The 26,092-nt window shown below is 39.1% G+C and overlaps 1 protein-coding gene across 2 annotated transcripts; it reads right to left on the bottom strand.

Moving 5' to 3' along the window:
* Positions 1–314: 314 nt before the first annotated feature.
* NDUFV2 (NADH:ubiquinone oxidoreductase core subunit V2) lies at positions 315–26,070 on the bottom strand. 2 transcript variants are annotated; one of them, XR_010933139.1, is made up of 9 exons: positions 25,913–26,070; positions 17,857–17,922; positions 15,862–15,924; positions 15,670–15,786; positions 13,214–13,382; positions 11,374–11,483; positions 10,826–11,113; positions 6,706–6,782; positions 315–468 (listed from the first exon to the last, which is right to left on the bottom strand). XR_010933139.1 is itself a non-coding variant. In XM_067699697.1 (8 exons), the coding sequence occupies exons 1-8, from the start codon at positions 25,964–25,966 to the stop codon at positions 375–377; spliced, it is 750 nt and encodes a 249-aa protein (XP_067555798.1). In that variant the 5' UTR covers positions 25,967–26,070; the 3' UTR covers positions 315–374. The 2 variants fall into 2 exon arrangements, 1 of the variants encoding a protein (XP_067555798.1); XM_067699697.1 differs by lacking the exon at positions 10,826–11,113.
* Between the last annotated feature and the right edge of the window lie 22 nt (positions 26,071–26,092).

Raw genomic sequence — 26,092 nt, 5'->3', positions numbered from 1 at the left:
TATAGAAAGATCATATTAACTTAAGACTTGGCTATGGTTAAAGATGGGAGAGCAAAATGTATTTGAAATTTGACAGAATTTTTACTTCACAATAACCTAATATTACTGATAAAAGTGAAGGGGCAGTTGAAAATGGGTAATGTTGAAATAACTGTTAATTAGCTTATGGAATAATGTGTTCATAGTTAGCCAAAGACAGCAGATGACCAAAATGGTGCTCTTAAGTTCTGACATGGCACTTACTGTTGCAAGTTGCTAGGTTACAAGCAAGGTGTACACAGATGGAAATGAACAAATAATATAAAAAGTCTATGTAGATAGACAGGAGATTCATATTTTATTTCTCCAGTGACATATTTACAGTTGAATATAAATTAAAGGCCTGCTTGCACACCAAAGCCAGGTCCGTTAGGTGGTTCAGTCAAAGAGGTAAGACCTCCAGCTGGCTCACATGAGAAGCGTCCACTCCTGAAAGGAAAAGTAACATTAAATTGACTGCTAATGGTTACCATTTATAACTGTTACCTCACAAGAGCTCAGTTAAGTAACTATTTCTCCTCAGAAAACTAGCATGGATTATTTAATCCAAACATTACAACTGCCGCAAGATTTTCTCTTCCTAAGTTTAAATATAAAAACTGACATAAAAATATGAAATATGAAAAATATAAAAATAATACTAATACTAGTTCCCACTTACTGAGCAGTGTACATACATCACTGGCTCATTAAATCTTTACAACAATACCATGAGACAAGGGACACTGGCCAAAATATTTTACAGATACAGAAACCAAGGCTTGGGATGATGCAGCATCTGCCCAAAGATCATAGCTAAGAACTACAGCAAAATAACCTAGCCCCAGAGGACATTTTTAAAAAGCATGTTTTAATAAACTAGAGCACTACATTTATTCTTTTTATATTTGAATTTTATTTTGACTGAGATCCACTGTCGCAGGGAATACACAGTTACACACTGTATTTGGAAACAAAAACTGGATTCCTTGAGAGATCTGAAGATTTGGGAGGATGTCCCTTAGAAGCAGTAAAGACAAAATCCGTTTGTATTTTTGTTTTTAAAGGCTAAATTATTCATATTAATTTTTCAAAAACAGGTTCCAGATCAGGGTGGCTACCATAGCCACAGAGAAAACATGAACAGGTCCTCCTATAGTTCTATGAAGGGAGGCAGTGCAGAGGTAAATGAACCTGTCTTTTCACCACCACACATACTTCCCAGGTAATCGTTCAGGCTCAACCTCTGCCCTGTCTGACCTCTGTTGCTAGAGCCTAGCTCAGCACCTACTCCTGTTTCACCCTTCTATTCCCTGGCTTTGCTCATTTACCTTGTTCCTGCCACAGATTTCAGCTGAAGAACTTATTCAATTAAATCATTTTATTCCCTCTGGCTTTGCCCTTCACATTCTGTCATCAATCTTATAAGTCTATTTTTAGAGCCCTAGAAAATCATTCGTTGAGGGGACAGGAAAATGACACCACATAGTCATTTATAAGATCTTTTAAGCTATTACATTACAAAATCCAAGTAACTAAGTAGTGTATTATAATAAAGAATACCTACAAAGTCAGAAATTAGTTAATATATTTGCATTATAGGTTCACTATGAAAACCAGGTAAAAAAGCAGTTACTGTACTGTTACAGCCTAAAATTAAAGTTTTAGGGTAAGTAGCAAAATGATATTTAGCTTTAATAAACAGTATTTCGCTTTGTAATTTTTTTTTATGTCAACTGGCAGCACAGGTACCCTTGCTGCTCTTTGACTACCACTGAAATAATGAAATTGATCAATTTTGGAGGACTTTTCTTTCTTCTCCTTTACTTTTGTGGTTTAAGCTCAGCTACCCTCTTTATCAACACTAAGGATCAACTTAGGAAGATTAAAAAACTGAAGTTTCTGGAACAGTAAATAGAATTAATCATGTATACTGCATGAGCTTTTCACATGCAGATTATGGAATTTCATATGAGAAAGGAACTTTAAGAATAATCTGGTCCAGTTTCCTAAAGTTTGTTCCACGAAATTACCATCCCATAACATGCTTTAGGGGAAAAAAAGGGGTTCCAGTCCTCTGTTATGCCTGCCTGCAAACTTTCCCCTGCCCCCACCATTCACAAAATGCACATTAAAATACTACAAAGGCTGTAAAATACTCCAGTAAAGCCTACAAACTTGGTTTAATCTACTGATCATGTAACTTTCCCCCTCACTTTATCTATAAACATGCTTCAGAACCCTAGAGAGCCCATGATCTAGCCCCACCCATTCACCCGACAGCCACAATTTACACCCAGATTTTCACGTAATAAAAAACAAAAAATGATTTCCCCGATATGCTTAAAATACCATCTATTAATTACTTTGTTCTCTTCATTACAATTCAAAAGGTAAATCTGGTTTTTTAGCCATTCCAACACTACTTGCACAGTAATCATTTTAACTCATTTGCATTCTAGAAAACTTGGCCTTTCTGTACATTTTTTATGGCTTAAAAAAAGTACTTCTTGGACTTCCCTGGTGGCGCAGTAGTTGAGAATCTGCCTGCCAATGCAGGGGACATGGGTTCGAGCCCTGTTCTGGGAAGATCCCACATGCCGCGGAGCAACTAGGTCCGTGAGCCACACCTACTGAGCCTGCGCTCTAGAGCCCACGTGCCCTAGAGCCCGTGCTCTGCAACAAGAGAAGCCACGGCAATGAGAAGCCCGTGCACCGCAATGAAGAGCAGCCCCAGCTTGTGCAACTAGAGAAAGCCCACACATAGCAACGAAGACCCCACGCAGCCAAAAATAAATTTAAAAAAAGAATCTCTAGCACACAAATATTTATAAATGTCAAAAGAAAGAATGTTGTCTTACCATCAGTTTTTTTCTTTCTAGCCATCATTTACCAAAATAATAAAGCAGTTTTGAACCACAAAGAGAAATCTTTACCAATTTTGGCCAGAGTACACCTGATAGTGGTACTCAAATCAGTTACCACTGAACCAGTTTAATTTCTCTAATTACTCAAAGACTCACAACTAGCACCTCTTTCAAATATTTAAGCAGAGGGCTTTATTATAAAAATACTAATAAAAAAGCAGTAGCCAGCTTTGGTTAATTTAAAGAACAGCTATAACTATTTTGGTTACTACTGTCATCACAGTCTCTCTCAATAGCCAAGAAATTAACTTGGGGAAGTTCTTATTTTCATATGCTGGGAAGACATTCTGAATTACCATGTCCAGATACACTCTTTACATATACCACTGATGGATGCTCTGCAATTACTGAAAACTAAATAGATTTATCTCGGCTATTTATTTATTAAAAAAAATTTCTTTTTGGCTGCACCGCATGGCAAGCAGGATCTTAGTCCCCTGACCACCTGTGCCCCATGCAGTGGAAGCGCAGAGTCCTAACCACTGAACTACCAAGGAATTCCCTATATTAGCTTTTTAAATAAGAGGTGTACGTAGTAAATAAAAATAGGTTGAGAAACCAGTAATTCTTTTTTTTTTTTTTTTTTTTTTTTTGCGGTACGCGGGCCTCTCACTGTTGGGGCCTCTCCCGTTGCGGAGCACAGGCTCCGGACGCGCATGCTCAGCACGCGCAGGCTCAGCAGCCATGGCTCACGGGCCCAGCCACTCCAAGGCACGTGGGCTCTTCCTGCACCGGGGCACGAACCCGTGTCCCCTGCATCGGCAGGCGGACTCTCAACCACTGCACCACCAGGGAAGCCCCGAGAAACCAGTAATTCTTAAAGTCTTTGGCTCAAATCTAGAACACCGTCAAAAAAATCACCAATATTGAAGAACTATTTACAGTTACTGATAAAGCACCATCCCTATTATTATTAGATGTCGAAAGTGCTTTACTGTGGTACTTAGTTCCTGTTTATTAATGTTAAAATACAATGTTATAGTATCTCCTGTACTGAAAACAACAACAAACTCTTAATTTCACCCCTGGTAATCTCATCCAGACATGGCTTTAAATACCATCTATAATAACTAATGAATCCCCAATTCATATTTCCAGCCCTAATGTATTCCCTAAATCCCAAGCTCGTATCTAAACTTCCAGCACTCTACCATGGATGTCTAAGTAGGCATCTCAAACATGCTCAGTAGCATGTCCAAAACAAAGTGACTTTTCTTCCCCAAACTTGCCCTACCCCAAATCTTCTTCATTTTAGTTAAAGGAATCACTGACGTGCTCAGACTAAAAAGCTAGAAATCATTCGTAATTCCTCTGTCCTACAACATCCACTAAATTTTAAACTATTCTTTCCACAGCAACTACGACAATAATTTTAACAAGATCACGCATATCATTCCCTACTGAAAACACTCCAACAGCTTTTTATACTTAGGATTCAACCCAAATTGCTTACCTGGGCCTCTACCTACCTCTCCGACCTCTTCACCACTTTCCTCCTTGATCACTCACTTCAACCATACTGTCATCTTACTTTTCCTCCAGGAACTTAATACCTCCTCTTTCCTCTCCCTCTGCAACACTGTTCCTCCAGCTCTTTACATGGTTCCTTTGGGCTTATCATTCAGGTCATTAATTCACCACCTCAGAAAGGCCTCACCTGACTACATTTACCTCCAGTCATCCTCCATCCCCTAACCTGTTTATTTTCCTCCTAGCATTTATTATTCAGGTATTACACTAGTTGTCTCTCTCCATCACTAGAATATAAAATATATGACGACTTTACCTTGTTCATAATTTGTATGCACAACCTAAAACAGTGACTGGCACACAGCACACATCCAGAAACATTTGTGAAACAAATGAATGCTGAGGGAATACAATAAAGTAGACAAAGCAACTATCTGTCTGTTTGTGTGGCAGGAGATTTAATGCTGGATTAATGTTGTCATCGATAGATCACAAAGTTCACAAGAAAGGACGGAGGAGGGTCTAAAGCTCCAAAAGTATGACTACAGAATTACAAACAATACCTAATGAGAAAAAAAGGGGACATTTAAAGAAACCAAGTGGATTTCACAAGGAAATGGGCACCTGAGATATTAAAACAAAGTACCCCAAAGTTGAAAGAAGTATTATGGGTTTAAGTACAAACAAAAGAGTAGCACGAACTTATTTTAAAACATCTGAGTCCTAAAAACAAGCTAAAGTTTGTGCAAAATATTATGAACTTTTGTTTCTGGGCAAGGGGCGGCTACAGTTGAAGCAAGGATAAGTAAGGGACAGGACCAGTGGCTAAGAGAAATATTGTAATGTTAAATGACAAAAGGTTTCACTTCCGTAGCCTCCATAAAGGAGACTAATTCTTCACAGTGGAAATGTTTTATTCCTAAAAAAATGTTTTCAGTGTAGCCCAAGTAAGTGAGGAACTAGGAAGAGAATGCCAAACCTCTTTAAGCAAATTCAAGTGTTGAAAGAATTGTATGTTTTTTAGGGACCAACTTGCCTTTACTAAACTTAAGTTATCCTGAACTGACCTCTTTTTCTTATTAGGTAGGGTTATTAGTCGGCCAGAACAATGAGGGAGTAATTCTCAGTACTTCTTGCAGACTACAGAACCGTGCATACCCTCTTGACCTAGTAATTCAACCTCAGGGAATCGTTTGTAACAAAAAGAAGGAAAATATATTTTAAAACAGGGTAATAAAGAGCACATCATAGTTCTCGCAATACATTAGAATACTATATGGCCTTTAAAACCTATATATATATTGAGACAAGGAAAATTTTATATAACATAAGCAGAAAAAATACAAAGGGACTATAACTGTATAAAACCATGCAAACATTGCTAGTATTAAGAGAGAATTTTAAATAATGTGAACACTTAGATAAGGAATAGGGGTTTGTTTAGCAGCAAAAGTTCAGGTTCATAACTGAATGAGGAGTAATTAGTAGTTATTAATTACTGCAGTTAGTAACATAACTGCAGGATCGGAGTAGCCTGGATAAAACAATGTTTAAGTTGAAAAAAGATCTAGGCATTCTAACTGACTGTAAGTACAATTTAATGGTGTAATGTATCTGAAGTAAGAATTGATGTAATTAGGCTGCATTATTATAAGCATGATGTCTGGAATAAAGAAGACAGTCCCACAATGCCCCACATGCTAAGTACATATCTCAAATACTATGATTAGTTTAAGTGTCACATTAAGAAACTCATTTCCAACCAGAAGACCTGCCAAGGAGGGAGACCAAAACTATGTCATATAAGGAAAAACAATGAAACAACTGTGAATATTAAATCTGAGAAAAGATATGGGGAAGATGAGATAGCTATTTCAAGTAACTAAAGAGCTGGCATTTGGAAGAGATATAAAAATTATCTTGTGTTTGTTCAAAGGACAGAACCTTTGGACCTTTAGGTGGAAATCAGAGGGAAGACAGACTTTGGGTCAAATCCTGGCAGTATGAACTTTTAAACAATGAAATAGATTTCTATTTGCAGTACATCTCCCTTCTTTATAACATCCAGATGGATGATTATCTGACAGGGTTTTAGATGATTATCTGATAGGGTATAGGGTTTTAGATGGGGGAAAAAATCATTGCTTTAAATGACAAGTTGATTTAGATAGTATTCAAGGCTCCTGAAAACTCCTGTGGACTTAGGGTTTAAAATTTTAAAATTAAGTCTACATGAAAGACTAATGTAGGTTAAGCCATTAAAATTTATTAAAAAGAAATAAAAGGATACCTTGGCCCAGGTTTTGGGATTTTGCCAGCCTTGAGTTCATCAATAATTTCTTCAATATCCTTAGGTGTCAGATCCTCCTAGGAAAAAAAGTAAAAAAAAAAAAAGTAAAATAGTCAAATATTAAAATTACATCCTACCTCAAAATCAGTGTAAATCCCTAATAACAGTTTACTGTCTGTCTCAGCTCACTAGTTACCAAGGCGGCAACAACTGAGTAACTCCTATACATAGTCTGTCCTGCTAAATGCAATAGCAATAGGAGCTGAAGAGGCAGCACAGAGCAGCGCTTTGAAGGGAGATAGTTCTGCATTTGAGCTGAAGTCCCAACACTTACTAGCCAGCAATCTGAGAGAAATTACTCGGCTTCCCCAAATTTGTTTCTTCATTCATAAACTGACTTCAGAGCGTTTTGAGGATTAAAAGAGAAAATGAATAAAATAGAACACTGCCATGCAGATGCTCAACAAATGCTATGTCCTTGAAGAATCAGTGAGATGCAAATAGTAATTAGCACCAGCAGTCATAAAAAGTAGATGCCTAATATCTGTCCCTAAGCTAATGATCTAGTACCCTAGTGATATCTTCTTTATTTCCCAGGTGAAATTCATCCTGTTGCAAACTTCACTTAATTTTCAAAGGGAAAAGTAAAAAACTTATTTTGGACACATTTATTTTAATAAATCCTGACCCTCCAATCCCCGTTTCAACCAGAACAGCTTTGTATTTTGTACACTATGCACCTGTGTAAAATTCTTACCTCAAGGGTTCTGTTATTTAAAATAACAAATACAATTAAAACACATAGACACACTCCTACCCCTGGCTGCACCCTAGGTTTAGTCAAAAGACAGTCAAAACAGAATGGGGCAAGATTAAACTAATAAAAGTGCCTAAACTACATTATATCCCCTCTACCCCTCCCAAACTGTTACGTACTTAAGAAAATGTTTTTAGGACCCTGGTACTATGCTAGAGAAATCATGATTCAGTACTGTATATTCAATGCCTGGCCTCATAGAAGCCCTTTAATATAGAATAAACATTTATAAAAATAAGAACTGCTTAGGGTGCAACAGATGCTCAGAACCTCAAAACTAGAAGCAATCTTTAAACTCACCTAATGATTTTATCTCCCCCAACTCTTTATTATGAAAATTTGAAAAGTATACATGAATAACCATATTCCTTACCATATCTGAATTATGTACACATATGCCTTTTGGTTTTGTTTTGTTTGTGTTTTTTTTTTTGGCTGTACATTTAAAAGCAAGTTGCAGACATCATGACACTTCACCCCTAATAACCACAGCGGGCAGGCATCTCCTAAGAACTTTTTTTTTTTTTTGGCCTCACTGCACAGCTTGTGGGATCTTAGTTCCCTGACCAGGGACTGTACCCAGGCCACAGCAGTAACAGCCCAGAGTCCTGACCACTGGACCGCCAGGGAACTCCCAGAACATTTTTAAATGTTCTTAAGTAACACAATGTCATTACCACACCCAATTAACTAACAATAATTCCTTAATAAAATCAAATGTCAAGACCATATTCAAAGCTACCCAGCCATCCTCAAAATGTATTTAATATTTCTCTCTAATCGGTATCCAATCACAGTTTATGTGACTATTTCATTTTATCCACTGGTCAGCTGAGAGCCATAAAAGTTAACTGCCTCAGGCTTCCCAGGTGGCGCAGTGGTTAAGAATCCGCCTGCCAAGATTGGCAGGGAACACCGGTTCGAGCCCTGGTCCGGGAACATGCCACATGCCACAGAGCAACTAACCCCGTGGGCCACGACTACTGAGCCCGTGCTCTAGAGCCCATGTGCCACAACTACCGAAGCCCACACGCCTAGAGCCCGTGCTCCACAAGAGAAGCTACCGCAGTGAGAAGCCCACACACCGCAACGAAGAGTAGTCCCCACTCGATGCAACTAAGGAAAGCCCGCGTGCAGCAACGAAGACCCAAGGCAGCCAAAAATAAATAAATAATAATAAAACAGTTAACTGCCTCACCAAAGACCATACCACTACTCACTGAATCTCTTGCATAAATCCACAGTCTACTATATTTAGAGTTACAGTGCTTCATATAAAGCCTTGACTGTCTACTTCCTGATTAAATTAAGATCCTCACGATTATGAGTAAATTGCAGAAGTGTGGGAAAAGGGTAAGTTATTGCCATATTTTTAAAGGAATTTTTTTTTTTAAGTATGAGAAAGAGAAGGTAAGAAATTTGAATCACCATCATTAAAATGAAGAAAACCCCTATAGGTAATAAAAACATCCTAGAAATGTAAAATGCCAAAGAAGTCCAATTTCATCTTCATTAAAAAAAAAAAAATTGTAGATTTCCATTACAGGCATTATGGCAGTCCAGCTATCCTGACTGAATGTCCTATTGTAACAACTAACAATGCTGGATAAAATTTTTTTAAAAACTTTAAAATTTTATCAATATCAAGGCACTGACAAGAAAAAAATACCCAGAGGCCAAAAACTCAATGAAAACTTAGGGAGACAGTGGAACAGCAAAAAACCGTGGCTTCAGAGTTTCATAGCCTAGAGGGGCAAGGGACAAATCTCCAGGACACAGGAGGTCATCCAAACCACATAAAGCTGAGACCCCCCCAAAAACTCTACCCTCAATATAAGGGAAAACTAGAAATTAAAACTGTCCCCCAAAACAACCCTGCTAGTCTGGAACTTACACTTTAGGGGAAGAAGAGGGGAGGATTTAAGAAGAGGGGATTTCTTTTGGGCCAGTAGTATTTCCAGGAGCAAGAGAGAAGCAAAGTCAATCCCTTCTTGAAGTATCTACCTTCGACACAGGTCTTAAAAGAATTTCCATAAACAAACTTCTAAGAATTATGAACTAACAAGATATTATGAATGACAGCCATGATATAATTAGGGTAGCAAGCAATTAAAAAAAGATAACTAGAAAACTCCATACACTTGGATATTAAGAACACTTCTCAAAAACACAGGTCAAAGAAGAAATCAAAATGCAAATTTAAAAATATTTAGAACTAAATGATAAAAATATTACTTACCAAAACTTGTAATGGGACTTCCCTGGTGGTCCAGTGGTTAAGAATGCACCTTCCAATGTGGGGGACACAGGTTCGATCCCTGGTTGGGGAACTAAGATCTCACATGGTGCAAGGCAACTAAGCCTGTGCGCCACAACTACAGAGCCCACACACTCTGGAGCCCATGCCACTAGAGAGCCCATGCGCTGCAACTACTGAGCCCACTAGCTCTGGAGCCTGTGCGCCACAACTAGAGAGAAGCCCACACACCACAACAAAAGATCCCACAGGCCATAACCAAGACCCAACACAGCCAAAAATAAATAAATAAATAAATATTTAAAAAAAAAAAAAGAACTTGTGAGGGGCTTCCCTGGTGGCTCAGTGGTTAAGAAGCCGCCTGCCAATGCAAGAGACACAGGTTCGAGCCCTGGTCTGGGAAGATCCCACATGCCGCGGAGCAACTAGGCCCATGCGCCACAACTATGAGCCTGTGCTCTAGAGCCCACGAGCCACAACTACTGAGCCCGTGCACATAGAGCCCGTGCTCCACGACAAGAGAAACCACCGCAATGAGAAGCCCACACACCGCAACAAAGAGTAGCCCCTACTCAACAAAACTAGAGAAAGCCCGCACAGCAACGAAGACCCAATGTACCCATAAATAAATAAACAAACAAAATAACTTCCTTTAAAAAAAAAAACTTCTGAGATCTGGCTAAAGCAGTTCTTAGAGGTATGATACAATCTCTGTCAAATTTTTAAAACACAATATAGTATTATTAGCAAGCCTAGATACATATATTTTGAAAGTTTAAAAAACATGTACAGGAAAAACACACTAAATTTATGATAGTGGTTATCTCTGGGAATGAAAGGAAAAGAACAGGATTTTGAATGGGGGTGGGGGAGGTTTACCCTCACCTATAGTTGATTTCTGCATATAATAATGATAAAAACTATAATACCTAAAGCAAGTGTGGCAAAATATTATCTATTAAGCCTTGGTGGTTATTTTTTGTATTTATATGTAAATTATTAAATTTTTCATTATTTAAAAGATTTTTAAAAATTTATTTATTTACTTTTGGCCACGTTGGGTCTTTCTTGCTGTGTGCAGGCTTTCTCTAGTTGTGGTGAGCAGGGTCTACTCTTCGTTGCGATGCGCGGGCTTCTCACTGCAGTGGCCTCTCTTGTTGTGAAGCACGGGCTCTAGGCGCGCGGGCTTCAGTAGTTGTGGCTCGCAGCCTCAGCAGTTGTGGTGCACAGGCTTAGTTGCTCCACGACACGTGGGATCTTCCCAGACCAGGGCTTGAACCTGTGTCCCCCGCACTGGCAGGCAGATTCTTAACCACTGCTCCACCAGGGAAGCCCTAATGATAATAATTTTTTTAAAACATTCTGGTGGACAATAATGTGGAAGCTAAAACTGACATATTTTATGTAAAGTTTTTCTGTTCTTTGATTTTTAATAAAGTTTGGAAACCAGGAAAAAAGAAACCTTCTAGATATTTATGCCAACAGTTTCTTCTAAATGAATAATTCAGAAACCAACATCCACATGACAAGAAACCAAATGTTTAAAATATTTTAAATATAACATCATACAACTTTATATTAAGTAAATACTCACATAGTAGTTGTCATTTATTTGAACCATTGGTGCGTTTACACAGGCCCCTAAACATTCCACTTCTATAAGAGTGAAAAGTTTGTCAGGTGTAGTCTCTCCAACCTTTATTCCTAAAATATAAATAAGCACTGGTAAGGACCAGGTTATATTTTAATTGCAATATAGTTTAAGAACCAAAAAAAACCAACATAAAAAGCATATATATATGAAGTATTTACAGAGGCATATAAAAAGTATTCAAGAGCATTAAATTTCTTAAATTAAACTCTGTATAGTTATTATAGAACATTAAAGGATTTAAGTGGACTTGTTCCTTTAAAAACAAATTTCAGAGGACTCATCTCCAGTGTTTGTTGTTACATAACAGTGCATCAGACCCTATTATCTTCATTTTGATCATGATAATTAACCTACTAAAATCAGTCATACTATAAGACGGGTAAAGACTCAGAAAACAGCTAATGTCAAAGATTAAGAATGTAAGGAATATAGGTACTCTCATATCTTTAGGGAAGGCATTTTAGCAAAATACAGTAAAATCTGACCCAGCAATTCTACTTCTTGTAAACAACCTTCGTGTATAATTGGACAAGTATGCAAAGACATGTTGTACACATGAAAGTAACTGCAGAATAATTTAACTTATAATAGAAAAATGAGGCACACATATTATTATAGCCAAAATCAAGTGCAAAAAGCAAACAGACATATTACATTTATGTATTTAATAATGAAAATAATTAAAACAACATAAAATCTAAAACTAATATACCTAACTGTTATCAGAATTTGTACCTCGGAGATGGGGGGTGGGTAGGATTTTGAGCAGACTTCACACTTCTGTCTTACATACTTCTATACCCTCCAACTATTTTTACAACATACAAGTAACAACAAAATTAAGAGACACCTCCTTTTACTTCATTTGATATGTAGAGTGATAAATGCAGCAATGGCAGTTTTTTATAGTAAAATGCCCTTTTAATTCTGTGAATGCTACTGTAATAACATCTTTCTTTTTTAAACATCTTCATTGGAGTATAATTGTAATAACATCTTATTCCAAATTTCCCTTCCTGGAGCATTCTTCCTATTCTAGTATCATTTTTGTTTTTAAAATAAATTTATTTATTAATTTTTGGCTGCATTGGCCTTCGTTGCTGCATGCGGGCTTTCTCTAGCTGCCGTGAGTGGGGGCTACTCTTCGTTGTGGTGCTCAGGCTTCTCATTGCGGTGGCTTCTCTTGCTGTGGAGCACAGGCTCTAGGCACGCGGGCTCCAGTAGTTGTGGCACTCAGGCTTCAGCAGTTGTGGCTTACAGGCTCTTAAGCACAGGCTCAGTAGTTGTGGTGCATGGCCTTAGTTGCTCTGCGGCATGTGGGATCTTCCCAGACCAGGACTTGAACCTTGTCCCCTGCGCTGGCAGGCGGATTCTTAACCAATGCGCCACCAGGGAAGTCCTATTCTCATATCTTATTTGTTCCAAGTCTTGTTTGGAAGGATACAAGGATGATATAGTCACTTCTTTATGTGCCACATGCTATCACACAACAAGTGAAACTTAATTTTCTAAACAATGAAACTTTAAAACTTTGAGAAGCTTTTAAAACATACGCAATGGTTAAGGAAGAAAACATGAAAACTCAGCTTTGAGGAGGAGAACTAAAGAATACAAAATAGGAAGCAATAATGGTGGGCAAACACAGTAAGACAAAAATTTACTCGTGAAGTACAGATCCAGTAAGATGGTAAAAGTTTGAAAATAAAGGTAAGAAATAGGTCAAATCTCAAAATACAACTCTATTTTTTCATAAAATTTATAAATATACTGTGTCCCATACCAAGCTTTTTCTGAATGGCCTCCAGTATGCTGTCGGAGTTACGAAGCATGCAAGGCGTAGTAGTGCAGACTTGAACATGATACTTTCCAACTGGCTTTCGATTATACATTGTATAAAAAGTTGCTACTTCATATACCCTCATTGGAGGTACCTGTAAAACTTCTGCAACCTAAAATATTTTAAAATAATATGATTACAATATTTATTAATTGAGCATATTACTTCAATTTGGTAAAAACCAAAAAAGTTCTTCAAAAGCAGAAACTATATCTGTATCTGATATCTGCGAGGCTAAGTCCTTCAATTTTGACACTTAAAAATTATACATATATCCAGGTTTTGACATGAAAAAGGAACTCATTAAATGGCATTTCAAATGACAAATATATTAAACTTTCTCTTTTCAGGGATTCTAAAAGAAATTTATTCTCAAAAGACGTCTAATCCCGGCTCACCTGTGCAAGGTTAAAGTAGGTATGCTAAATTTAATTTAGTGATACTAAACCAGGCTTATACGTCTGAATATTTCTCTCAAAATACACACACTGGGGCCTGACCAATGGAATTTTAAGGCCCTGGTGTTTAACTGAAAAAGCTCCCCCAAGCTGCTGCTGTGCACCTCCCTACGCCTTAGTGATGGTTAAGGAAATGATGCATGTGCCTCTGGATTTTGTTTTTGTTGTAAGGTTGGGCTTTCTTTGGGGGGGGGGAGGGGGACAGTAACATTAAAAATCTCAAAGTGGAAAGAATCTTGATTCTATTCTCTATATGCTATTTCTTGCCTCTCACACATATACAACCAATTCTAAATAGAACAGGACAATATTTTTGAAATGTTCTCACATTAGTTTCTCTTTTTTTTTTTTTTTTTTTTTTTTTAACGGTACGCGGGCCTCTCACTGTTGCGGCCTCTCCCGTTGCGGAGCACAGACTCCGGACGCGCAGGCTCAGTGGCCATGGCTCACGGGCCTAGCCGCTCTGCGGCATGTGGGATCTTCCTGGACCGGGGCACGAACCCGTGTCCCCTGCATCGTTAGGTGGACTCTCAACCACTGCGCCACCAGGGAAGCCCTCTCATTTATTTTATTTTGCTCTGCAAAGCTTGACACTCAGCAAGACTTCCAACAAGCTTACCATTATTAAAAACATAAATTAAAAAAAAAAGTATTTATGATTAGAAACGTATCTAAATCATTATTGAGGAAGTTGGCTATTATAAAAATAATGTAAGGAATTTAGAAAACCCCCAAACATATATGTGATTTACTGGAAAAAAAAGAAAAATAAGCACTTATGTTTACTAAGTATAGTACCAACCAAACTTGCTTTATAACATTTTTCATAGTAAGAAAACAAAAAACTAAAGGTCCACAACAGTGTTAGAGTACTGTACAAAGTAAATAAGAGATCAATGAGCTATATCTAAAATTTGCATCCGGGATTCCATTAGATAAACTGAGGACATTCCTATACTCCAAGAAAGACGATAATAGTCTAACCTAATAGTTAGACATTAGAAAGTGAAAAGGAGAATGAAGTATAGCAGAATCTCTGCAATATTCAGTCAAGTAAAAAAGGCATAGAATTATAAATGATTCAGTCCCAGCTCTATCACTTAGAAATCATAATATAATAATTGGAAGAGCTCTACCTAGTTCAAAATCATCACTGCAGATGAGGAAATCCAGAGAAAAATCAGATCTCTTAGTTCAAAGTAAAATATGTTTTCCATTATATCACATTGGCTTATTAGTCATGTGATTCTCACAAGAATCAAATAATAATGTAAGGTTTTATATGGCACTTTACTGTAACATAATACCATACAAATGTAGTTGTATTAATAGGATATGAATAAACTTGAAATCTGGATTACTGCTGAAAACACTATTAGGAAAAAATGAATCCTAAAACATGCATGAATATATTAACCATATTTAAATGGGTCACCCATAAGATTTCTGTAGGTTGTGGATTCCAAGCTGCCATAATCAAGTGTCGTAGATACCATGTATTATATGTATTTTTGTTAACGCCTATAGCCAAAGATGCAAAATATTAAAAAGATTCACATTAGCTGTGAGCAGATCCTTTTCTCTGCAATTCTAGTGTTTAAGCAGTATATTCATTTTCAGAATATCTTGACAGCAAATTATACACATTTGGGATCTTTTATTATTATTGCCATTTCTCTCAAAGACAGAAAAAAAGAAAGCCTCTTTCACTATAATGCCTTTACTACTTCTTGCAAGGATAAAAAGCTCTACCCTTTCAGTTCTCTGCATTATTAAGGGAACCAACAAAAACATAAATGTAATTTGAGTTATGAAACATATAAATGATTAAAGGGCTTCCAACTCCTGGACTGATATCAATGAATGTCAGAGAAATTTCTACATAAGGAAGTTACTATACACAATCTCTCCTCTTTTTGAACTAACACAAAAATAAAGTACCTTGTTCATAGCAGAGATGGGCAGCCATCCATTCTGTCTTTGGGCTAAATCCAGGACTGGAAGCACAGCTGCTGCTTTATGCCCTTCTGGGTAGTTTTTTACAATTGCCTCTATCCTCTGTATCAAAGAAAAAGCACTTGTTTTTATACATCTGGAAGATACTAAATATTTTGTAAATTAATTAAGTCATACCTTATAGTTTTCCGGTGTGAAATCAAATGGAGTATCTGGGTTATTCTCAGGAGTATCTCTGTGCTACACAAAGGAAAAATCATGTTTTCCAAAATTACCAAAATTGCCTCAAAAGTGTGAATAACTTTGTACTTTACTACTACTGTTCATGTAATCTCTTTGCTTTAATTCGAACATGATATATACATCAACCTATCCTTGCATCAAGAAGAATGGCTAAACTAATTATGAAATATAGATCTGATGAGTATGATTACCAAAATATTAGCAGAATTCAAAAATTTAGAAGTTTTCAAAATCATCCTTTATAGGTTATGAGAAGTAGCTTTAGGATCAAAACCCAAAAAAAGCATTATCCAACTTGATTAGAGAATAGGATCTTCTAATGTAATCTAATTACAAAAAATTACCAATTATTGGAAGCCTAATGAAATTAAGACATAAAAATTTTTTTTTAATTTATTTATTTGGCTGTGCATGCGGGATCTTCGTTGTGGCATGTGGGATTTTTTTTTAAATTATTATTAATTTATTTATTTGGTTGCATCGGGTCCATTGAGAAAGGCGGGCTCCTTAGTTGCAGCAGGTGGGCTCCTTAGTTGTGGCATGCACGTGGGATCTAGTGCCTGGACCAGGGATCGAACCTGGGCCCCCTGTACTGGGAGTGTGGAGGCTTAACCACTGAGCCACCAGGGAAGTCCCGGCATGTGGGATCTTTAGTTGCGGCATGCAAACTCTTACTTGCAGCACGTGGGATCTAGTTCCCAGACCAGGGATGGAACCCGGGCCCCCTGCACTGGGAGTGCAGAGTCTTAGCCACTGGACCACAACGGAAGTCCCTAAGACACAAAATACTGAGTGTGAAAATATGTGCATTTTTCCAAAAGAGAGTGTACCAGATTGTCAAAGGGACCTACCTCCTACAACAAAAGCACCATTTCTTCCCCACACAACAGAAACTAGCCAACAGCTAGTTTTCTGTAACAGAAACTAGCCAACAGCTAGTTTTCTGTAACAGAAACTAGCCAACAGCTAGTTTTCTGTAACAGAAACTAGCCAACAGCTAGTTTTCTGTAACAGAAACTAGCCAACAGCAAGCTTTATTTCTTCTCCAAAAGAGCAGGCCCTCTTCAAACACTGACAAGAAATGGCATGTCAACAGGAAATCAAATGAGTCACACTGAGATTAACACTTACATCAATTAATGTTTTGTATGTATGGTGAACACAGAACTGAATCCCTTAGTAAGTTAACTCTCAGAGTTCTGTTTTTTCAAGGACATAGAAGAGAAAAAAAGCGGAAACTTTGGACAATCATCTCTAATGTTTTTAGACAAAGATGACAAAATACAAAGCAGGACTCTACTTATTAATAGTATAGCTAACTCATTTATTAAGAGTCAGCCTAAAAATAATTCATTTTCCAAAATGATACCACTAACTCTAAATCAACATACAAGTCCACTAAATTGCCTTTAAACACTAGATTGATTCCTAAAAAATGTACCTTGTCACAGAAAGGGGATACATATCTTAGCCTTTCTGAATTGTGCAACCAAGCTAGGGAATTCATCGACCTCTACCTGTAGTGAAACCCTGGACATGAAAAACATAAAGGCCAACTGCCAATGTGTTCGCCGTATTACTAAAATCTATGAGTTTCAAGCTAGTGCCATTTTGGGATTCCCCAAGTTGCAGCCTCAGAATCTTCACTAGCCAATGAATGATTTTTAAGAACCTAAAGTGTGACAAGAAATCAGGTTAGGTTCACAGTTATTTCACCAAGGAATAATCTAAATTCTTATTCCCAGAGTTGCGCTGGTATCAATTTAAATTTGAGAGGTTTAGCTGGAACTACACCTCTTGAAATGTAGTGAATTCAATTAGCTATGTTTAAATTCCCACAATGGCCAGCAAATACCAAAGATATGTTGTGTTGTATCCACCCAAATTTCCAACTCCTTCCATTCTGAAGAAATCTAAGTAATTACTTACCACAAATAAGGCTCCTCCAGCTCCATTATGCACAGCTGTCTTATGCAAATTCCTTACATGTCTTCCCTAAAATTTTAAGAGAGTTTAGTAAATCAAAAGCCTTATGAAATTTTAAGAGCCATAATTTAAAATAATAGAATCAACTGATAGAAGTAGAATATCTTAAGAGATATGGCCTACCACACTACACCATGCCCACCTCTATTGCAGGAGAGATATAAGGAAATGGAGATTCAAAGGTAAGGTTACTGGGCTTCCCTGGTGGTGCAGTGGTTGAGCGTCCGCCTGCCGATGCAGGGGATACGGGTTCGTGCCCAGGTCCGGGAGAATCCCACGTGCCGCAGAGCGGCTGGGCCCGTGGGCCGTGGGCGCTAAGCCTGCGCGTCCGGAGCCTGGGCTCCGCAACGGAAGGGGCCGCAGCAGTGAGAGGCCCGCGTACCGCAAAAAAAAAAACAAACAAAAGAAAAACGTAAGGTTACTAACTTGCCTGAGGTAACACGCGAGTCAGTGGAAGAACCAGAATGACAACCTAATCTCCTGAGTCGCATATCCTTTCTCCTACATTCTTTTGGCATGCAATTGCAGAGTTAATGTACCATTAACTTACTGCCTTTCACTTTTGTCTGAATCAAGTTGGATAGCTTTCATTTCATAAACATGTTTTCATTCTGTAAAAATGAGTTGAATGTACACCCCCTTTTCAATTCTTTACTACATTAGTTTAGAAACTCCAGCCATAAAAGTAGTTTCAGAAAGCTTCTTATAACGCTATGCAGATTGACCATACTCAATTGCTTTGGAAGGAATCCATTTGATTACTCTCTATGTTGCATTTCATTTCTCTTTGCCTTATTGCTTCTCCCCCACTTCTACCTTCTCTACCCTCTCCCTGAAAAGCAATTCTACAGTTGTTCAGAAATCCTCCAACTTCTGAGTTCTACTAACCACAGTTGGTAGAACACTGTATTAAACAAAGCATGGAACTGGCAAAGAGCTGGACAATTCAAAGGCAAACATAACAGACAAGGAAGCAAAAGCAGTGACATAACACAATCACAGATTTAACTCTTCCCTAGATCCAAATAATATTTCAGTTCAAGAAATAAGTTTACACAGAACACTTGCTTTAATTAACAAGAAAAGACCCAGGTACAGAATGTGAAACATAGGTATAAAATATGGGAGTGATAAATATATTCAGGATAATGGGGGGAGGAGGGGAGAATCTGATCAGCTGTGGTACACAAAGGGGCTTCAACTGTGTTGGCTTTGCTTTCTTTCTTAGGCAGCAAGTGGATGGATACACAATGTTTATTATATTCTTTTTGCTTTTTGGTGTCTGAGATATATGATAAAAATTTCCTTTACAATAAATGCAACACACACAACACACACATATTATACATTACATATTATGTAGATAAGAAAAATATTTCTTAAAAATAATGACATAGGGCTTCCCTGGTGGCGCAGTGGTTGAAAGTCTGCCTGCCGATGCAGAGGACACGGGTTTGTGCCCCAGTCCAGGAAGATCCCACATGCCGCGGAGCGGCTAGGCCCGTGAGCCATGGCTGCTGAGCCTGCGCGTCCAGAGCCTGTGCTCCGCAACGGGAGAGGCCACAACAGTGAGAGGCCCGCGTACCGCAAAAAAAAAAAAAAAAAAAGACATAGAAGGAGGTGTTTGTGGCACAATCATAACTGGAAAATATCAAGGTTAAACAAAACAAACAGAAAAGCATAAACTACCATCCCAATATATTCAATATAGACATTAATGAAAATACTAGATGGCCTTAACAATTAAAAGTGCTTATCTGTTATTATGATAACAAGATTACAACGGACTCTTATTTTATATTTTGTTTCTTATATTTTCTCTATTTTCTAGGTTTCTTTTAGCATGAATTGACAAATTGAAAAAAAAATTCTTATTTAAAACAAAACGTTCATCAAGTACAAAATGAAACATCTACTGTTAATTCTCTTTCCAATTTCCCAGTATATCAAAATAAACACCACCAATCTCTAAGTTAGAACAGCTTCAGTTTTGATCCTTTCCTCATTATTCCAGGATATGTCACATACCTTACTTAAAAATATACAGATAATCTTGAAAATTGGTCTTGAGCCCTTGCATACTGGAAAATCTATTTTGAGGCACTCTCTGGCTGACCTGTAACTCTGCATATGCACGTGAATTTACACACACACATATTCTCTCTCTCTCCCCAAAATAGAGTGTTTTAAAGTCCAAATCCTTGAAGACAGACTACATACTGATTGAGAACAGTCAGGAAAAAGTAGTTAAGTTACAGAAAGAAAAGCTGGAGTTTCAGATGATGATGACGATTTTTTTTAATGGAAGATTTGGGTTTAGATCACCATGCTGCCACTTGCTAACGTGTAACCTTCCACAAGTCACTTAAATTTTAAAAAGATGTTGGGGGTAGGAGTTCATTAATTAATTTATTTATTTTTGCTGTGTTGGGTCTACGTTTCTGTGCGAGGGCTTTCTCTAGTTGTGGCAAGCGGGGGCCACTCTTCATCGCAGTGTGCGGGCCTCTCACTATTGCGGCCTCTCCTGTTGTGGAGCACAGGCTGCAGACACGCAGGCTCAGTAGTTGTGGTTCACAGGCCTAGTTGCTCAGCGGCATGTGGGATCCTCCCACACCAGGGCTCGAACCCGTGTCCCCTGCATTAGCAGGCAGATTCTCAATCACTGCGCCACCAGGGAAGCACCACTTAATTTTTTTGTGTCAATTTCTGTATCTGTAAAAACAGGGATATATACTTATTCAAGTATTTTGAGGTTCAAATAGTCAGGTACTATATAACCTTATCTCTGAAGATACTATAAACCTGTTAAAGCGTTACTACATCTGCCTAGCTGATATGGGGATAAAACATTTAATAGCTGAACAATGGAAAATTTAAACTGCATTTTGAGAACTGTGCTGTGTTAGCTAACTAACACAGAGTCACTGTCACTACTTGCCTGCTGTAAGTCTTCTCCCTTCCTTCTTAAACCCTGAAAAAGCTAGAATTGAAACTCACTATTAATTCTTCACTATCAAATTATATTCTTGTTTATGAAAAAAAGTTTCTTGAATTTTCATTTGGAGTTCAGTGAATTCAACTGGAATTCACTGAAGTATAGACATTTTTAGAGTCTAATGAGAAACTATAGACTCCAGTCTAGTGAAAAGCCTAGACTCTAGTCTAAGGAGGGGGGAAAATTCAGCTTACTCTTCAAATCAGTCCCGCCTAATTAAGTTGTTCTTTTCCAGTTCTAAGACGATTTCGTCCTAGAATGCTTCTTTCTTCTAAAAGTGAAACTGAATTCAAATGGCCCATTAAGTAGGGAAAAGACTACTTATAATTCAAATTTTTTTTAAATTTAAGTCTAGTTGATTTACAATATTATGTTTCAGGTGCACAACATAGTGATTCACTATATATATATAACACACACATATATATATATATTTTTTTTCCGGTACGCGGGCCTCTCACTGTCGTGGCGTCTCCCGTTGCGGAGCACAGGCTCCGGATGCGCAGGCTCAGCGGCCATGGTTCACAGGCCTAGCCGCTCCGCGGCATGTGGGATCTTCCTGGACCGGGGCACAAACCCGTGTCCCCTGCATCGGCAGGCGGACTCTCAATCACTGCGCCACCAGGGAATCCCTATATTTTTAAAGTTATAAAATATTGGCTATATTCCCTATGCTGTACAATAATATATCCTTGCAGCCTATTTATTTTATATATAGTAGTTGTAACTCTTAATCCCCTACCTCCATCTTGCCCCTCCCCTCTATAATTCAAACTTTTAATATCTTATTTATTCCTTTATTGAAAATGCCTGATGTGGATATTATAATGAATGTAGTAAAATAGGTGAAGTTCCTAAAGATATCAAAAAACAGGGCAGCTTTGAAAACGGCCACGGGATAACTTGCTATGAATGAGTAATAGTGTATGCCCAGTTGAAAAACAAATGAGGGCTAATATTTATCAGTTTACCTTCATTATTTTGCTTGCTTTTGTTTTATAAACACATTGAGCCCTTTCTCTACTATTTTGAAGAAATCACCTTTGACATTAAGTTGCTAAAATTCTGTGTTAATGTATATATATTTAGGTTTTCCGTAAGAACAGAAGAGCTGCATTTACTGTTTTTTAAAAAAAAACACATAGCATATATAGGGAGACAGATTAGAAATGAAAAGGCCTGCCTCCCTTGGCTCACAAAATCCCCACATAGGTATTATCATCATCCCTTGTTTTACAGATATGGAAACTAAGGCTCAAAGAAGGAAAGAAAAGAACTTTCACTAGATCACACAGCTAAATCCATGAAAAGTCAAACACAGGTTTTTCTGACTTGAGGACATGCCGTCTAAACTAAACCACTAAACCTAAGTTTTGTAATATTTTCAAATATACATAGGAGAATTTTACAAATGTTCTCCAAATAAACTTGCATCAATAGTTTAACTAAAAATGTTAATTTGGATTAAAGAAATATAAGTGATTTTACTAGCATTGTGAGAGAATTATCAAGTAAAATTTGGCCAAATTTTATATTATAGAAAAGCTAAAACGAACAACTCAGGTATTAAAGGAGCATTACAGATTAAGATAACCATATTAATGGTCACAATATTCGTGATTACTTTCAGCCATCTTGCCCATAAATTAAACAAAGCATTCTTTACATATCTAAAATCCAGTATGGATACCAATAACTCTCCAATGTCCTAAGAAGAAGAATACTTCATAGAAATGAAATGTCCAAACATCATTTCAGTCAGTCTCACCTTCACCTATTACTATAACCTTAGGGAGGCTGCTCTGCTTCTCAGCACCTCTCACTGTTGTGGCCTCTCCTGTTGCGGAGCACAGGCTCCGGCGCGCAGGCCCAGTGGCCATGGCTCACGGGCCCAGCCGCTCCACGGCATGTGGGATCTTCCCGGACCGGGGCACGAACCCGTGTCCCCTGCATCGGCAGGCGGACTCTCAACCCCTGCGCCACCAGGGAAGCCCTAGCATACTATTTGTATCCTTACACTGGAGACTGAGTTCACATCTCCAATATAAAGATCTGAGTTTGTAGTGTGCAATAGTGACCTACTGAACCTCCGTGTTTAAACTTAAAATGTGTTCATTTTCTCTTTCCCCTAAACTGTTTACGGCTGTGGCAGGCAAGAATAATGGTGCCCCAAAGATACCCACATCCTGATCCTGGGAAGCTGTGAATATGTTAGTATACACAGCAAAAGAGGACTACAGTTGCAGATGGAATTAACGTTGCTAATCAGTTGATCCAAAAATAGGGAGATTTTCTGGATTATCAGGGTGGGCCCAAGGGCTCTTAAAACAGCAGAGGAGTGAGCAAAGTTAGAGCAGGGTCAGAATGGTATGTGAGAGCTTGACCTGCCCTTGCTGGCTTTGAAGATGGAAGGGGGCTATGGACCAACAAAGAAGGGCACCTTCTAGAAGCTAGAAAAGCCAAGGAAACAGGTTCTCCCCTAGAATCTCCAGAAAGGAAGGTAGCTCTACCAACACCCTGGTTTTAGCCGAGTAAGACCCATGTCAGACTTTTAACCTACACAATCATAAGATAATAAATTGGTGTATGTCACCAAATTTGTGGTAACTTGTTACAGGAGCAATAAAAAACTAATATAAATGCCCTCTAATCTCACTTTTCCTCCTCCCTCCCTCCCTTCCTTCCTCCCTCTCTTTCTTTCTAAAGAACTGGGTTAATGTCCTAGAGCCAAAATGTAGATACTGCAAAATAAATGGAATCTCTAATGGAATGGGAAAACATTTCATTCTACAAACCTTAAAATTCAGGAAGAAAAATGCCACCAAAGAACATTCTACTTCTAGTACGGCTGAGTAGATTATTATCAGGCCAAACCACTGGGTAACAACTATAAACTCTGGACAAAATATTTTTTAAAAAATTAAAACCCAAAAATCTTTCTGAAGGCACTGAAGAACAACCAAATGCAGGCAGACACATGAAGGGAGTCTAGACTTAGAAGAAGCCAATAAGGGTTCTTTTTTTTTTTCTTTACATCTTTTACTGTGAAGGCAGGCCCCAGTCTATCCCATGCTGGGCAGCTAAAACTCCAAGAGAAAACCTGCAGCCCTAGTGTCTTGAAGTACCACAGGAGAGGCTGGGACAACCACAGGAGAGGCATAGGCAAGTGGGAAATCCCAGAAAAGGAAAAGCCAGAGTGGAGAAGCCCCCAATTCTGTGGCTAACTCCAAACATGCATGCACACAGGGCAGACTCCAAACAGCCAAGCTAAAAGAACTGAACCAATATTTGAGCCGCTGTCCACAACGGAGCCAGACTGCAGTTCAAGTTAATTGCCTGCCTGCAACAACTACAACAAAATACTCTTTGGAGGAATTTAAAAAATCTAGAGCCTCTACGACATCATTCACAATGTCCAGGATACAATCCAGAATCACTCAACATAAAACAACAAAAAAGGAAAACAACCCATTTTCAAGAAAAAAGACAATGGAGATTACCAAACAATAATTTCAAAACTGCTACAACAGTGCTTAAGGACAGAAAGAAAAAAATCTTCAATAAGTGAAAAGATAGAAATAGAAACTATAAAAAAGGAACCAAATTAAAATTCTAAAACTGAAAACACAATCCTTGAAAATGCCACCACAACTCTCTCACCCCTACGAAACTAATTAGTGGCTTGGGAGAGAGGCATGATGAGTTGTAAAATGGTGTCAACATTACAGAAAACTTTGGGCAATTACTAAAGGAAAGATGGAAATAAACTTATTTTGAGTAGCTATTGCTCCATATTTCATAATTTTTAGGCAATTCTTGACAATCGGTCAATAAGGTATTACTGCACTTTACAGGGAAAAAAATAGAGCTCAAGGAGATTAAGAAATATGGCTCAAGGTCACACAATTAGTGTCTTCCCCTAGACACAGTACTAAATTCTGGATATTTTTAAAGCAATGACGAGCTGAATAAAATCCTGTGGCTGAAGAAATTGGCAGCTGGCTAATAAAGCAGCAATTATAACAAAATAAGCAATTTCTTTGAAAATGTAAATGATTTCCTCAAAGGTTTCTCTTTTAGGAAAGGAACTTTATTGGTGAGACCACTTTACTCACATCTTTCCTGACTTTTGCTAGCTCATTCTGATATCCCACTATTTGTATAAGGCTAGAAGAGCCTGGTTAGAAGGGCAGTCACGGAATGTCACCTGTCATTATTATTATCCACATTGTTACCTGGAGCCCAGCAGGTAACAGTAGAACCTCAAGCGTTTATTGAAGACCAAACTCTGCAAATTGGAATACTCCCACTTGACAGCCGAGGACACCAGGTGAGAACAATAAGAGCCCAAAAGTGGAAAGACGGTGCACCCACCATCCAAACTCAGGTCTCCCTGCAAGGCCCTGAGCTCATCCTCCGCTACTGCGCGCCACCGCCCTCCCTTCTACCGAGAACTGATTCAACCTTTCTATGTTACTGCTGGGGGAAAGGCTGCTTTCCTTCCGGTAAATGCCCCGCCGTCATCCTCGTCATTTCTGGAACACGCTCTGTTAAGTTAGTGCGAACGGCTGTTTCACTCCGATTGTAAACGTCCTTTCTAGAGACGGGCTTGGATGTCAGGAGCGCGAGCGGCCCCGACGTCCTCCGGGTGCTGGACGCGGTGACGCCATCACTCGGCCAACTTCCCCACCTGCCAAGGGCAGTGCTGCTAGGGGACCCTGGGGCCGCCCCGCGCAGAGACTCGGCCTGCTAGGCGGGCGGGGGTCCCGGCACCGCCCTCCCGCCTCCCGTCCGGAAGGAGGCCTCGCGCCCGCCGCAGCCGCACCGCCGACCCCCTCGCTCCACGGCGACGCGGCCTCCCTGAGGAGTGCGAAGGCCGCGGTGTCCTTGCCGCCGCCCGGGGTCCCGTCCGGGGCCCTGGGCTCCCGCGTGCCCGCTGCAACAGGAGGCGCGGAGAGAGGGGGAGGGCGGCGGCGGCGCCCGCGCTCATTCGAGCCTCCTTACCCACTGGGCGGCGAAGCCGGCCGCACGGGCCCGAAGCGCCGCGGAGACGAACATGGCAGGCCTAACTGCGGGCCTTTGGGCCGCGCCAGGTACAGTCCCGAGCGCCCGGCACGCAGAGCGTGCGCGCCCCCGAGCCCACCCCGCGCGCCCAGGGCGGCAGGGGCGTGCGGGGGCGGCTGG

Source organism: Pseudorca crassidens, chromosome 12 (assembly GCF_039906515.1).
Source record: "Pseudorca crassidens isolate mPseCra1 chromosome 12, mPseCra1.hap1, whole genome shotgun sequence".
In the NCBI taxonomy this organism is placed as follows: domain Eukaryota; kingdom Metazoa; phylum Chordata; class Mammalia; order Artiodactyla; family Delphinidae; genus Pseudorca; species Pseudorca crassidens.
Note: the sequence above shows the minus strand (reverse complement) of the source record. Positions and strands in the feature narration are given on the sequence as shown.